The 15,421-nt window shown below is 40.8% G+C and overlaps 1 protein-coding gene across 3 annotated transcripts in view; it reads right to left on the reverse strand.

Annotated features, from left to right (window-relative positions):
• Window positions 1-15,421, reverse strand: part of rptor (regulatory associated protein of MTOR, complex 1) — a 234,157-nt gene that overhangs the window by 60,646 nt on the left and 158,090 nt on the right. For all 3 annotated transcript variants that reach the window (XM_059343832.1, XM_059343841.1, XM_059343824.1), the window contains exons 13-17: window positions 8,038-8,121; window positions 6,885-6,995; window positions 4,832-4,906; window positions 4,289-4,354; window positions 1,103-1,294 (exon numbers count right to left, since the gene is read on the reverse strand). In XM_059343832.1, coding sequence (XP_059199815.1) covers window positions 1,103-1,294; window positions 4,289-4,354; window positions 4,832-4,906; window positions 6,885-6,995; window positions 8,038-8,121 — 528 coding nt within the window. The remainder of the gene's footprint in view (window positions 1-1,102; window positions 1,295-4,288; window positions 4,355-4,831; window positions 4,907-6,884; window positions 6,996-8,037; window positions 8,122-15,421) is intronic.

The raw sequence follows: 15,421 nt of genomic DNA on the forward strand, positions 1-15,421 counted from the left end.
ATACCAAAGGGTTCCTACACATCTCCCCATGTTTGGTCTTGTTTTGAAGAACGGGTTGTGTTATGTGTTAATAAAGTTGTGTGTAGTGATACAGGACATAAAGCTGTATTTTAATGGCAGCAGTGCATATTCTTCAGACCTTTTGTCAGTCTGTGCACTAGACATCCACCCTCTGCACATAAAATCTGCTGCTGTTTAAGGAATGCATCTTAACGGACATATTTGTTATCAACTTAATGCCAGTTTAGCCAGAATACTGACTGTATCATATTAGAAAATCGTGATCTCTGACGAGCTTAGAAATCCCAATATTTTGCCCTCAAAGTCCATTAATTATTTCTGAAACTTCATATTTAAGGAGGCTTTAAGGTGCGTGTGATTGGACAGCAAATAATAGGAAGTCACCTTTTATGGTTCAGAGTCGCTACATATGAAACAATGTTATATAGGACAGAAAATAGTGGTGAAAGCATATTTCCATGTGGGAGTTGTGTTTTGTATCTCGGTGGTTGGGTCTGGTGGCAATGGGACAATAAGGAAATTATTTTTTTCAGATATTATTTCATGTATTTATTAAATTTTAAAATAAATATTGCAAGCCTTAAATGTTGCATTATTTAGCTGCAGTAGAACATAGTTGTCCTGGTGTCATTTTCTTTAAGAGGCTTCTTCCCTCCACCAGCAGGATACAAACATGAAATCTCTTTGCCGTTTCAAATAAAACAGCTTGAAAGTGAAGGTCAGCAACATTTACACAACAATCTGACTGTAAAACTAGTTAAACATGTTGACACATGGAGGTCAAAACCTCTTTAATAGAATAAAAATGAAACAAATGTGGATTTGAAGTGCTGCTCTTGTCTGCCTCTAGTTATGATTTGTTTGATTCTTAAAATAAGAAATGCAAAGTGGAACAGATGTTTGTGTGACAACCAATCAGCGACTGAAATAAATAAAGAAGAGAGACGATCTGACTGAGAGATGAACCGAGCATGATTTCATCATTGCTAAACCAGATATTATGGCTGCTTGAGGTGTGTGTGTGGGTTATGGAGAGTGATAGAACCATGTGGTATTGAGTGGCGGTGGCGTGACCTCTGACCTCTGGGATGGGGTCTGACAGCAGCGTGTAGAGCTTCTCGTGGGCGGAGTCTCGGACGCCACACCACCTCGCAGGGTCAAAGTTCTGCCAGATGCGTCCGAGGCAGATGGCCACCCACTGACGGAGCAGAGGGTGGGGGTCCGACAGCTGCTCCAGGCAGTTCGCTATCAGGTTCCCCTGCAGACACGCCTCCTGGAGGAGGAGGAGGAAGAGGAAGAGGAAGAGGAAGAGAGGAGAGGAGAGGAGAGGAGAGGAGAGGAGAGGAGAGGAGAGGAGAGGAGAGTTTACACATTAAACATTGGACGGCATTCAAGAAATGAAAGATTTTATACCCTCTGGACCCCGAGGATCCATCCATCCATCCATGCATCCATCCTTGCATCCATCCATCCATCCATCCAACCATCCATCCATCAATGCATCCATCCATCCATCCAACCATCCATCCATCCATCAATGCATCCATCCATGCATCCATCCTTGCATCCATCCATCCATCCATCCAACCATGCATCCATCCATCCAACCATCCATCCATCCATCCATCCATCCATCCATCCATCCATCCATCCATCCATCCATCCATCCATCCATCCATCCATCCATCCATCCATCCATCCATCTCTCTATCTACAGTATATATTTAATTGTATGTTTGTTGTTGTTTTCTTCAGGATCTAGTTGGTGCAAAGTGTGAAATATGAAGAATCAGGTTTTTTTTTAGGTTTGGATATTTTTCACGTTTGTCGCTCATGATTCATTCAAGGACAATTGGAAACAATTGGAAATGTGAAAACCAGATAATAACTTTTTTTTATGACAGTTTGTGCCTGTGGACTGTGAGCTATGCAGTAATAACAGTTTGTCCTGATGTCAACACTGACCTGCCACGGCTTCATGTTTCATAAAAAGACAATATGTGCACCAGAAGTCATTGTTGACCCTCCAGAGCAGCTTGTAGCTCATTAGGCCGTTAATCACCACTGACCTTTGACCTCACACCACGATGGACATAAAGATGATGAGATCTGCAGCGCTATGATTTACTCTTTTCAACCTTTCACACATTTTACTGTGTGAACAAACATCAGTGCTCTCTCCAACCTACTGAAACATAATGATGAACTATATTTACCTCATTACAGTCACGAACTCAGGAGAAATGCACATATTTAAGAGACATAGTTCTTTCCATCTATCTATCTATATTTCTATCAGTTTTTCAGTTTTTCATCTCAGACTTTAGATGCTGTTAATAAAATAAAAGCCTTCCTCTATAGATGTTTTATAGTAAATGATTTGCAGATCCATTTTCCCTTTTAATACTAAACACCAACATCAAGTATTTACTTTAACTGACTGAAGCTTAACAGCAATCAATGGGATGTGAGGAGCAGAATGGACTGGGAGAAGAGTTTCTGATAGGAAGAAGCAGACTGGAGAGAAAGAATGTTTCCCAGGCGGCAACCTCCTGGTCAGAGCAGGGAGGCAAACCAGGAAGTGCCTTAAGCTGCACTGCAATGCATTTTTTATTTTGTCATTTTGTGTATTTTTGTGTCTTTTGTTGTGTCTTTTTTGTCATTTTGTATCTTTTTAGTCCTTTTTCTGTCTTCGTGTTTTCTTTTAGTCATTTTGTTTCTTTTTTTAGTCATTTTGTGTCTTTTGTGGTCATTTTGTGTCTTGTTTTAGTCATTTTGTGTCTTTTGTGGTCATTTTGTGTCTTTTGTATCTTTTCAGTCCTTTTTCTGTCTTCTGTGTTTTTTTTAAGTCATTTTTTGTCTTTTTTTAGTCATTGTGTCTTTTTTTAGTCATTTTGTGTCTTTTTGTGGTCATTTTGTGTCTTTTTTAGTCCTTTAGTCCAACATAAAATCTGATTTTGAATCTTTTTTTTACTTTCAAAACACTATCATGCTCAATAAAGAATTTAAAATGTTGCAAATGTGACCAAAGGTGTCAAATCTAACATTTAGAGTCAGTTTACAGGCAGAACTTTAGAGGTAAATGTACAGTAGGGCTCCACGCTGCTTTGTTTCTGGATTATTTGGAGCTTTTGGACACTTTAGAGGGTCAAAGGATCTCTTGGTTTGACTTTCAGACTACATCTAGTTCTTCTTTGCTGTTGTTGGTAAACGTTGTTTCTGTGTGACAACGACAACAGTTTGTGTGTCTCCACTTTGATTTTCCTGGTAAACATTAAAGCTTTTAACTCAACAACTCACACACACATGAAGCATAAAACATGTTTTGTGTGGTGTGTCTCCTCAGACTGAGGCGTCATCAGAACTAATGCAGCATCGTCTCCTCCTTCATGTGTCGGATCACCTCCCAGCTGAACCCAGAGAGGAGCTGTGAAGCTATGAAGCTATGACTTGCTGCAGTAATGAGCGCTGTTGTTGAAGTTGGAGGATAAATAATGGAGATGTGGAGCAGCAGAGAGTCTCTGTAATGCTGCCAGCATCTATTATTTACAGGCTGAGAGCTAGCAGCATTTAGGAGCACTACGCTGGAAGAAGAATGGCTCCTTCTGAGCCTCGGAGCACAGAGAGCACCTCTGGTTCGTCACATTTATAGAAAGTAGAGAGAGAACGCTGTCAGGTAATGGAAGGAAAAAATATGGAACATTCACAACACCAGACAGGAAATAACTGCAGAAAACACAAGCAGAGGGGAGAAAGATGGAGTATTACTGGGGGGAGAGTGAGTCTGGACTTTTTTATGCAGAGATTTTTATAATTCTGCAGTGTGCATTCAGCTTTTTTAATGCAATCTTTTGTGTTTACCGTTTTTTTTTTGTGTTTTTTGTTATTTCTTTACGTTTTTTGTATAGTTAAATAAAATATATAAAATAAAATGTTTTTGTTTGTGTTTTTGCGTGTTTTTATGTGTTTTTTGTACATTTTTTGTGTTTTTTGTAAAAAAAATGTTTTTGTGTAATGTGTTTTTTTTAATTTTGTTGTGTTTTTTATGTGTGTTTATATGTGTTTTTGTAATTTAATAAAAACGTTTTATGTTTGTGTTTTTTAAATTTTGTTGTGTTTTTTGTAATTTCTTTGTATGTTTTTATGTGTTTTTGTAAAAAAAGAAAATTATGTTTTTGGTTGTTTTTGTAATTTTTTGTGTTTTTATGTGTTGTGTATTTTCACACACCGAACACACACACACACACATGCACACACACACACGTACCTGTCCTGTGTTGTAGCTGTTGACGATGACCGCCAGGATGAAGACCGCCATGGTCCGGTGCTCCGCCTGGAACACACCAAGGACAACTTATCTTTATTATACAGTTTTTTTAATTTTTTTTTTAAATAAAATCTCTTTTTGTGTCACTACTCTTCTAATGCACAACATGGGTCAAAAATGACTCACATCAATTTTTTTTAGCCAAGTAGCTTGCTAAGCTAACTACTTAGCTAACTTCTTGGCTAACTACTTGGTTAAATAGCTTGCTAAGCTAACTACTTAGCCAAGTAGTTAGCTATGTAATAATACAAAACCTCTTTTTCTTCATAAAGTATGAGAGGCAAAATGTAAATAATGATCTGTTGTTATCAAAAACAAGATATTTAAAGAATACTTGGAATATTCAATCATAAAATAAGTTGATATCAAAGATAGAGCACAGAAATGTTCTAGTAGGAACCATAACTAGCAGTCTGAAGCTCTACATGAAGGAAGGAGAACCTCATGAGTCCCTCTGGTCCTCACAACAGCATGAAAACTCACCGGCATGTAGCTGTCCGCCAGAACAGACAGGAAGTACTTGTGTCCGTTGTCTTTGACCAGGTCAGCCTGACACGACTAGAGAGACAGACAGACAGACAGACAGACAGACAGACAGAGAGACAGACAGAGAGACAGAGAGACAGACAGACAGACAGACAGAGAGAGAGACAGACAGACAGACAGACAGAGAGACAGACAGACAGAGAGACAGGCAGACAGACAGGAGGACAGACAGACAGACAGACAGAGAGACAGACAGACAGACAGACAGACAGACAGACAGAGAGAGAGACAGACAGACAGACAGACAGAGAGACAGACAGACAGACAGAGAGACAGACAGAGAGACAGAGAGACAGACAGACAGACAGACAGAGAGAGAGACAGACAGACAGACAGACAGAGAGACAGACAGACAGAGAGACAGGCAGACAGACAGGAGGACAGACAGACAGACAGACAGAGAGACAGACAGACAGACAGACAGACAGACAGGAGGAGAGGGTTAATTTCATAGCAGATGTTTCTTCAGGTCTCTCATAGATCTAAAGCAGAATACTGAGAGAGGAAAGTGGAGATAAAACATCTGTTGATCATCTTCTTCGTCTCTTCTAAACAGTTTTCTCTACAAAAATAAATAAATAAAAACATTTAAATGCCAAAAAACAATAATGCCACATTTATATTCCAGTGTGTCGGCTGGATTCATCCAGTCCATGGAGTATTAATGAGAACTAATAGAAGACAAAACAAACAAACAAACAAACAAACAAACAAACAGACAGCCTGAAAATGTCTTAAACTGTTTGTCAGTAAACAGTCACATGATAATCTAACTAAGGAGCTTTTCGTTCTAGCTACATGATCAATAAAGCTGCTTAGTGGATCTGATGAGTGAAAGAAAACATGAAATATTAAAACTATCTTTAAAGTGTTAAACTGAAGATGGAACCTGGTCTCTGGGTTTTCTAATGTTTTAAGTGATTGATTTGTCATTTTTTCTAAAAAATCAAAACAAAACAAAAATAATGTTGTAAGTTATTAAAGCAATAGTCTCTTTCAATACAAAAATATGAAATAAAAAACAGACTTTTTCTATTTAGATTTGTTGTATAATGTTAGATCTTTTAAAGGAGTGAAACAGTATAAAAATGAACAAAAGTGAATATTCAACATTAAACAGCATTTCTGTGTACTAAGACTGCCAGATAATGATTTAAAAACACTAAATACGTACTAGACCAAATAAATAAAAAAGAATTTGCTTTTTATTGTGTCTGAAAAACAAAAAACAAAGTAATAACTGGAAAAACGCATATTTCATGAAAAATAAAAATAAAAATCGGAGGTTGCACCAGTACAACAGCCAAGACCTTAATCTATAATGATTTACCTCCAGTAACTGAAATTTAACTTTTTAGTTTCAAAATTAAAACCTAATTCATCCAAATCCCAAGAATCATTTTATACTCAAATACAAAAAATAATCCCTGTTTTTATCTCTTATGAGCCACTAAAAGTGTTTCTGTTACTGCTTTAACTAGAAGTTAACAACAGTTCCTGCATATATAGATAATAATAATAAATATAAATATTATTCCTTCAGGTGATAAACAGAGGAGGATCACCAGGATCTGGTTTAAATAAAACTGTGAGAATCAATACGTCTGATTCTAAATCATTTAACTTATTCCAAAAAACAACATGATTTATTATCTGATGCTTCAGGATTTATTCATGTTCTCAGTCTGCTGCAGATCAAAGTCACTGACTGAAACACCAACTAAATAATCATTTCTGCTCTTTATTAAAATAGTTGAAGGTAAATATAAAGTAATAATCCCATAGAGAACATTCAGACAGGCTTCATAACATGATAATAAACCTCTGATGTTTATAAGCTCATACAACAACAAACAACAACAACAATAAGAGTTTAGAGAAGATGAAGCAGTAAAGATAAGACAGAACAGTTTTAATGTGTCTGAGTGTTTTATATTGTTTATATTTATGATATATAAATCTATATTTATTGTTGTTTAATAGAACTCACAGAGTCGACAGCCAGTATTTTGGCCCAGATGAAGACGAGGAGAGGACGAAGCTCTCGGGCCGAGCTCTGCAGCAGCTTCAGCACGTAGGGGAAGATCCCCACAGACAGGGCCTGGACAACAACAAACAAACAAACAAACAAACAGTCACACAGAGCTGGTGTTTATAGAGCAGGATTCATATCACAGGTCTGATCCTGGTCTCTGTTCCAGGACCACCAAGACCACCGGAGGCCTCACATGTAAACATGTAAACATGTAAACAAAGTGATGTTGACTCCAGCTCAGATGTTTGTCCTCTGTTTGTCTTTTGGAGCTTTCAGAGTGTTGAAGTACCAACTGGACTGAGAGCAACAATAAGGGCTGAACGGGCTGATTTTATTCAAAAATTGACCAAAAAATGAGATAAAATAAAAAAAAAGACCTAAAATTACCCAAAAATGACAAAAATTACCAAAATAGACACAAAATGACCCAAAAATGACATAAAATTACCAAAATAGACACAAAATTACCCAAGAATGACATAAAATTACCAAAATAGACACAAAATGACCCAAAAATGACATAAAATTACCAAAATAAACACAAAATTAACTAAAAATGACATAAAATTACCAAAATAGACACAAAATTACCCAAAAATGACATAAAATTACCAAAATAAACACAAAATTAGCTAAAAATGACCCAAAAATGTCATTTTTTGGTCATTTTCTGTCTTTTTGGTAAGTTAAGTCATTTTGGGGTAATTTTGTGTCATTTTTTCGTCATTTTCTGGTCATTTTCTGTCTATTTTGGTAAGTTTATGTCATTTTTGGGTAATTTTGTGTCATTTTTTCTGGTCATTTTCTAGTCATTTTCTGTCTATTTTGGTAAGTTTATGCCATTTTTGTGTCCTTTTGGGTCTTTTTCTGTCTTTTTGGTCATTTTGTGTTATTCTGCACAAAGACATGTTTGAGTTGCTTGAAATATTTCTCTCTACACGTAATGCACCTATATAATGTTTCACTTTGTGAAATAATTGACAATAAACATTTAACTCTCTCCTGATATCCTACCTGTCTGAGGCGTCCCTGTATTACCTGTCTGAGGCGTCCCTGTATTACCTGTATTACCTGTATTACCTGTGTGTGTGTGTGTGTGTTAACGTACCAGACTGACGGCCCAGGGACCCAGGTCCAGAAACCGCCCCAGCAGGTCCAGAGCCCGCAGCCGGTGCACCTGACTGAGAAGCACCTGGAGAAAAGAGCAGGGGTCAAAGGTCAGCTGGGCTGACTCCAAACGGAAGAGGAAGGAAGGCTGAGATTAAAGGAGGAGGAGGAGGAGGAGGAGGAGGAGGAAGGACAGCAGGAGGGGGTGAGGAGGAGGAGGAGAGGAACAGGTGGCTGCTGACACACTCTTTACTCTGTGTGTGTGTGTGTGTGTGTGTGTGTGTGTGTGTGTGTGTGTGTGTGTGTGTGTGTACATGCGTAGGAGACTGGGTGTGTCCCGTTGGCTGATATTCACCTGGCGACGCAAGAAGGAAACGCTTTAGGACACTACAGAGTGTGTGTGTGTGTGTGTACTTGTACTTCCTACATAGTGAGGACCGGAACATGTTTTAAACCAACTGAGTGAGGACATATTGAGACGTGAGGACATTTTGAGAAGTGAGGACATTTTGAGAAGTGAGGACATATTGAGAAGTGAGGACATTTTGCCAGGTCCTCACTCCTTCAGAGGACTGTTTGTAGGTTCAGACCTGGTTTCAAGGTTCAGTTTACAGTAACTAACTGCTTGACCTGCTGCCCCCGCGACACGGCCCCGGATCAGCGGACGAGCAGAGTTTACAACTACATGAATTAAAGTTAAAGAAAATCTTCTGACTGAAGTTTTATTGGCGCTCCAGCCGAGTCAGGTCAGTGTGAAACAGTGTGAAACCTGCTGAAGAAATACTGATGCAGAAGAATTGCAAATAAGTCATTTTGTGGTTTTTCAGTCTTTTTTTTTTGTGATTGTGTCTTTTTAAGTAAGTTATTTTTTTCAGTCATATTTAGTCTTTTCTTGTAATTTTGTGTCTTTTTTTAGTTCCTCCAGCGCCCCCAGGTCATTAGAGTTTGAGACCCCTGGTCTACAGGAAACACAGCTACTGATCTAATCAGTGACCTCTGAACTCCAAATGATGGAAACCCGTCTCAGCGACGGAGAACTTTAACTGATGAAGTCAGGGTCTGTAAGGGTCCTCACAAAGACACAAGAACTAGACAGAGTGTGTGTGTGTGTTTATCGTGGATCACGAAGTAGCAGTTTTTGGCTGAAGAAAACTATTTTAGGAGCATATGGTTCCTGCTATAAATGTCTCTGTGTGTGTGTGTGTTAATGCAGCAGAGTGTGTGTGTGTGTGTGTGTGTGTGTGTGTGTGTGTGTCTGTGTGTGTATGTGTGTGTGTGTGTCTATGTGTGTCTGTGTGTGTGTGTGTGTTTGTCTGTGTGTGTCTATGTGTGTCTGTGTGTGTGTGTGTGTGAGGGCTGGACACACCCATGTGACTGTCCCACAGTGTGCGTGGGAACAACATATGGAGGAACCCAGGTACACACACACACACACACACACACACACACACACACACACACACACACACACACACACACACACACACACACACACACACACACACACACACACACACACACACTCAGACTTGTCCACCAACTCATGATGTATTTCGTGTCTCCGTGACCAGAGGAACAGAAGGAGTCCGGGGGAAGACCGGCTCAGATCACCTCCAGGGAGGAGCGTGGGAACACGGAGGGGGGTGTGTGTGTGTGTGTGTGTGTGTGTGTGTGTGTGTGTGTGTGTGTGTGTGTGTGTGTGTGTGTGTGTGTGTGTGTGACGTAGGTGTGCTCTATAAGAAAATAAAAGGTAAGAAGCAACGGGAACTGATCCCAGAAACCCCTCTTCTTCCGTAACACTTTATATAAGGGAACACATATTCAACATTAATTAGTTGCTTATTAGCATGTAAATCAGTAACATATTGTCTCTTAATGAGTCATTATTCAGTAGTTATTAATGCCTTATTCTGCATGGCCTTATTATACAACCAGTGAGACATTAACTAAGAGTTTTCCCTCAATAACCTCAGAATAAGTTATTGTAGTTAGCTTAGCAAGCTACTTAGCTAAATACCTAGCCAAGAAGTTAGCTAAGGAGTTAGCTTAACAAGCTACTTAGCTAAATACCTAGCCAAGAAGTTAGCTAAGGAGTTAGCTTAACAAGCTACTTAGCTAAATACCTAGCCAAGAAGTTAGCTTAACAAGCTACTTAGATAAATACTTAGCCAAGAAGTTAGCTAAAGAAGAAAAAATATTGATTATTAGTAGTAAGTAAGGAAGTTGTTGTATATGAGTTATGATCTTAATATGCTTTACTTTGTATGGACTTTATAATCTCTACATAGCGGTGAAGGTAACCATGGAAACGGCCAATATCAAACACCTTCTCCAGACCTTTGACTGACTGGAAGTTCCTTCTGATGATTGATGAGGATCAATCATTAGTTATAAAGTGGCTCACTGGTAGACTAACACTGGTGACATCATCATTTAAAGAGACGGTGTAATCCCTGTGCAGGGTTCTGTTAACACTTCCTGTTGTCATGACAACGTCTCCGCGGCGCCGTGTCTCTGTTGTCTCCCGTTGCTCATTTCATTAAAGAGCATTATTGATGGATCTCTCTCTCCGTTGCCCGTTTCTTGTCGCTCGTTGCATGTTTTAAAACGTTGCCAGATTATATTTTTATATTCTGGCGTCAGACTGTAAATCCTCCAAGAATACTCCGCACTTCAAACTTCATTCTTATGCAACTGTGTGCTTAAAAGGCTCTAAAACCTGTTTATGTGTCCATCCGTTACATCAGAGAGGAGCCCTGAGATTACACACACACACACACACACACACACACACACACACAGTGGAAAGCTGCATAATGTTGCGTAATCTTAAAGGCTACTGCTGCTCTCCTTCCTCTCTTTCTCTAAGTCCACATCCACAGGGATCACACACACACACACACACACACACACACACACACACACACAGTGGAAAGCTGCATAATGTTGCGTAATCTTAAAGGCTACTGCTGCTCTCCTTCCTCTCTTTCTCTAAGTCCACATCCACAGGGATCACACACACACACACACACACACACACACACACACACACACACACACACACACACACACACACACACACACACACACACACACACACACACACACACACACACACACACACACACACACACACACACACACACACACACACACACACACACACACACACAGCATCTTGTACGTACTTAAAGTTTTTCCCGCCTAAACCTGAGGCTTAATCAGGCGGTTTTGATGGAAGTACCTGTCATGATACGTTGGGAAGTAAAAGTCAGCAAAATGCAGCATAAACTAAATGTTTTACCTTATTAGCTAACTACAAATGTCTGTAAAACATAATGGGACTGAGCATAGGTGCCGAATTGGGATAAACGGTAGAAGTTCTGATGGGATCACATGGTGAAGAGACTGAGTCTTCCACATGGCTGCTGAATATTCAGCGGTGATGAGATTATGGCGTCTGCAGGCAGGTAAACCTACCAAACAGCAAGTTAAGTTCACACCTGGACATTGTGTGTACACCTCAGCTGATGATTAACCCGTTTAAGGCGGGAAAGCATTACCTCATCTCTACCATTAAAACCTGTTGGGCCTGTTGTGTTATTCTACCATTAAAGAGGAAAGAGGATACGTGGTTTTGTAGTATTTGTAGTTTTTTCCACCTATTTTCGGTCTCTTGGCCAATGAAATGCATCAGAATCCATGTGGGAGTGTCGCAATGCATCATGGGACTTTTCCAGAACTTATAAATCATGGTGAAGACGACTATAGCGGAGGCATATCTATCTATCTATATACATATATATCTATAGCGGAGGAGCTCAGCAGGAAGTGACGGAAGAGATCTGATGAAAACAGCGCTGATGATTTTATTGCTGATCTGGACTTTGAACCCTCGGAACCAATCGACCAGATTTATGGATGAGGAATATGTTTTTAGACGACATATTTTCACCGAAGAACAGACAGATTTGTGGCCATCTGGAGAACAATAACACTAATTGATTGTGATGATGATATAAAAATTCGTCATCATAAAGTAAATAATTATTTGTAGATTGAGACGATGATCCTCGCTGTTAGACTCCACAAACACTCACAGCCTGTCCTCTAGCTCAGTAGTTCTCAACCTTTTTGAGTCGCGACCCCCAATTTAACATGCATGTTGTCCGCGACCCCCGCTCACTGAACACAATCTCACACACACAGTTCAGATCACCCAAAAAAATAAACAGAATGACCAAAAAAAGACACAAAATAACCAAAAAAGACACAAAATGACCAAAAAAGAGACAAAATGACCAAAAAACACAGAAAATTACTTAAAAAAGACACAAAATCACAAAAAAAGACACAAAATGACCAAAAAAGACAAAATGACTAAAAAACCCCCACAAAATTACAAAAAAGGAAACAAATTGACCACAAAATGACCAAAAAAAGACACAAAATGATCAGAAAATGACACAAAAAGACACAAAATCACCAAAAAAAGACACAAAATGACAAAAAAACACAAAAAAATTCCAAAAAAAGACATTAAATGACCAAAAAGACTAAAACACATTAACACATGAACACTTTAACACAGTGGAGACAGAGCTGACTTCCAAAATGATTTGGCGACCCCCAGAAATCATCTTGCGACCCCAACTGGGGTCCCGACCCCAAGGTTGAGAATAGCTGCTCTAGCTCATGTACAATAGTTGTTAACAGTCACATGGTCTTCATGTCACGTATTTGAGGCGTAGTTCACCGTGACGCAGGCGTATGGTCAATAACGTGTGTAATCGTCATGGCGACGCCATGGTGACGCTGGTCCGCCCATTGGAAGTGAATTAATCTAAACGTTAGAGGTGTGATGTCATCACACAGGAGCTGAACACACGTTTTAGTTTAGTTCACTGACATAAAATACCACACACACACACACGCACACGCACACACACACACACACACACACACACACACACACACATACACACACACACACACACACACACACCCCAGTCCTCCTCAGCCTCTAACTTGTGACAGATCTGCTGTATGGACGGCTGCTGACTCAGCAGGAAATTACCATTCAACACGGACTACTACGCTGCTACGCTGAGATATAATACAACACACACTCTACAACACACACTCTATACAACACACACTCTATACAACACACACACTATGCAATACACACACTACAACCCCACGGGACGCTGGGGGGGGGGGCATCACAGTGCTGTAAGTCAACAGCTGACACACTCTGAGAGGTTTTAAGGTTTTTCTCTCTAATTAAAGCATCCAAACATCTTTAACAGCACTGAGGGAACTCAGAGACACTGTTCCTGTCTCAGGCTCTGTTTTCTTTGTTGCAGGTTGTAAAGAAGAAAAACGTGGTGCTAATGCTGCGTATCACACCTTCCTACTGGCAGAGAGAGAGAGAGAGAGAGAGAGGTATCAGGATAAATCCAGGAGAGAGGGAGGAGGAGGAGGAGGAGGAGGAGGAGGAGGAGGAGGAGGAGAGTGGAGCTGTAATATTCTGAGGTAATGGCCGCCTCCTGGCAGCTGATATGTGTGTTTAATGAAGACGCTCCTGCATAAAGGGGACTGAAGTCCTTTTAAAGCTCTGCAGCATCGCTGGCTTCATCTATCTGTTCACTCTTAAACACAAACACACATTTTGCAACATTGCACTTCATTTAACATCTCTATATGAGCAGAATAAAGAGAGAATACTGGAGTTTATATGCTGCTGCCCAGAGAAACTGAATTATTAAAGACACGAGTCAATAAAGGCTGTTTCCACTACGGTCCAATACCCAGAATGAGGCGGTTTCACTCAGCAAAACTCCCTAATCTGAATACGAGCCGTCCTAGAGGACTTTTGTCAGGACTTCTTTAGTCCCTGTAGTAGAGCAGGGTCTTTATTCTCCCTGTAAACAGCCTGGTTGCTGATTGGATAGAACGCTAAGCAGGATGTGACGTAGTACTGGACGCCACAACAACACGCAACATTTGTAAAAGCTGGTGAAGCAGTGTTGCCGAGGCTCTTCTTAACGAGCCTCGGGGGCCGGAGGCTCTTCTTAACGAGCCGCGGGGGCCGGAGGCTCTTCTTAACGAGCCGCGGGGGCCAGAGGCTCTTCTTAACGAGCCGCGGGGGCCAGAGGCTCTTCTTAACGAGCCGCGGGGGCCGGAGGCTCTTCTTAACGAGCCGCGGGGGCCAGAGGCTCTTCTTAACGAGCCACGGGGGCCGGAGGCTCTTCTTAACGAGCCGCGGGGGCCGGAGGCTCTTCTTAACGAGCCGCGGGGGCTGGAGGCTCTTCTTAACGAGCCGCGGGGGCCGGAGGCTCTTCTTAAGGTTTTTACTTAGCGATCACCAGACACAGTTAGTGATGCCGGATAAATCACTATGTTTATGATCAGGAGACGCTGTGTATAATTAGCCATGCTGGTTTGTTTATCATCAGCTGCTGACATTGTGCACAGTTAGCGGCGGCGGCTAGGCTAAGAAGAGGAGGCTCTTCTTAACGAGCCGCGGGGGCCTGACGCTCTTCTTAACGAGCCGCGGGGGCCTGAGGCTCTTCTTAACGAGCCACAGGGGCCGGAGGCTCTTCTTAACGAGCCGCGGGGCCGGAGGCTCTTCTTAACGAGCCGCGGGGGCCAGAGGCTCTTCTTAACGAGCCACGGGGGCCTGAGGCTCTTCTTAACGAGCCACAGGGGCCGGAGGCTCTTCTTAACGAGCCGCGGGGGCCAGAGGCTCTTCTTAACGAGCCACGGGGGCCGGAGGCTCTTCTTAACGAGCCGCGGGGGCCGGAGGCTCTTCTTAACGAGCCACGGGGGCCGGAAGCTCTTCTTAAGGTTTTTACTTAGCGATCACCAGACACTCTGTGCACAGTTAGTGATGCCGGATAAATCACTATGTTTATGATCAGGAGACGCTGTGTATAATTAGCCATGCTGGTTTGTTTATCATCAGCTGCTGACGTTGTGCACAGTTAGCGGCCACAGTTGAGTCTCCGTGTTAAATCCGTCACTTAGTATGTCAATACTCTTGCTAAGTGATTACGGTCTAAATAATTTGGACAAATATAATGATAACAACAAAAATATCTGATAAGAGTTTAATTTAACAGCTGATATCTAGACATTTAACATGTTTTTATTGATAATAACCATAATAATTATCAATTTTGTCTTTTCATTGGTAATTGTACATCTTTTTTGTTCTTTTTGTGTCTCTTTATTGGTTATTTTACGTCTTTTTTGGTCATTTTGTGTCTCTTTATTGGTTATTTTACGTCTTTTTTGTTCTTTTTGTGTCTTTTTTGGTCCAGTAGTTGTTGTTTTCCTCAGTGCACCTTCACAGCTTCTTTAATCACATGTTTTTGTCT

The sequence above is a fragment of the Centropristis striata genome, chromosome 1 (assembly GCF_030273125.1).
Source record: "Centropristis striata isolate RG_2023a ecotype Rhode Island chromosome 1, C.striata_1.0, whole genome shotgun sequence".
In the NCBI taxonomy this organism is placed as follows: domain Eukaryota; kingdom Metazoa; phylum Chordata; class Actinopteri; order Perciformes; family Serranidae; genus Centropristis; species Centropristis striata.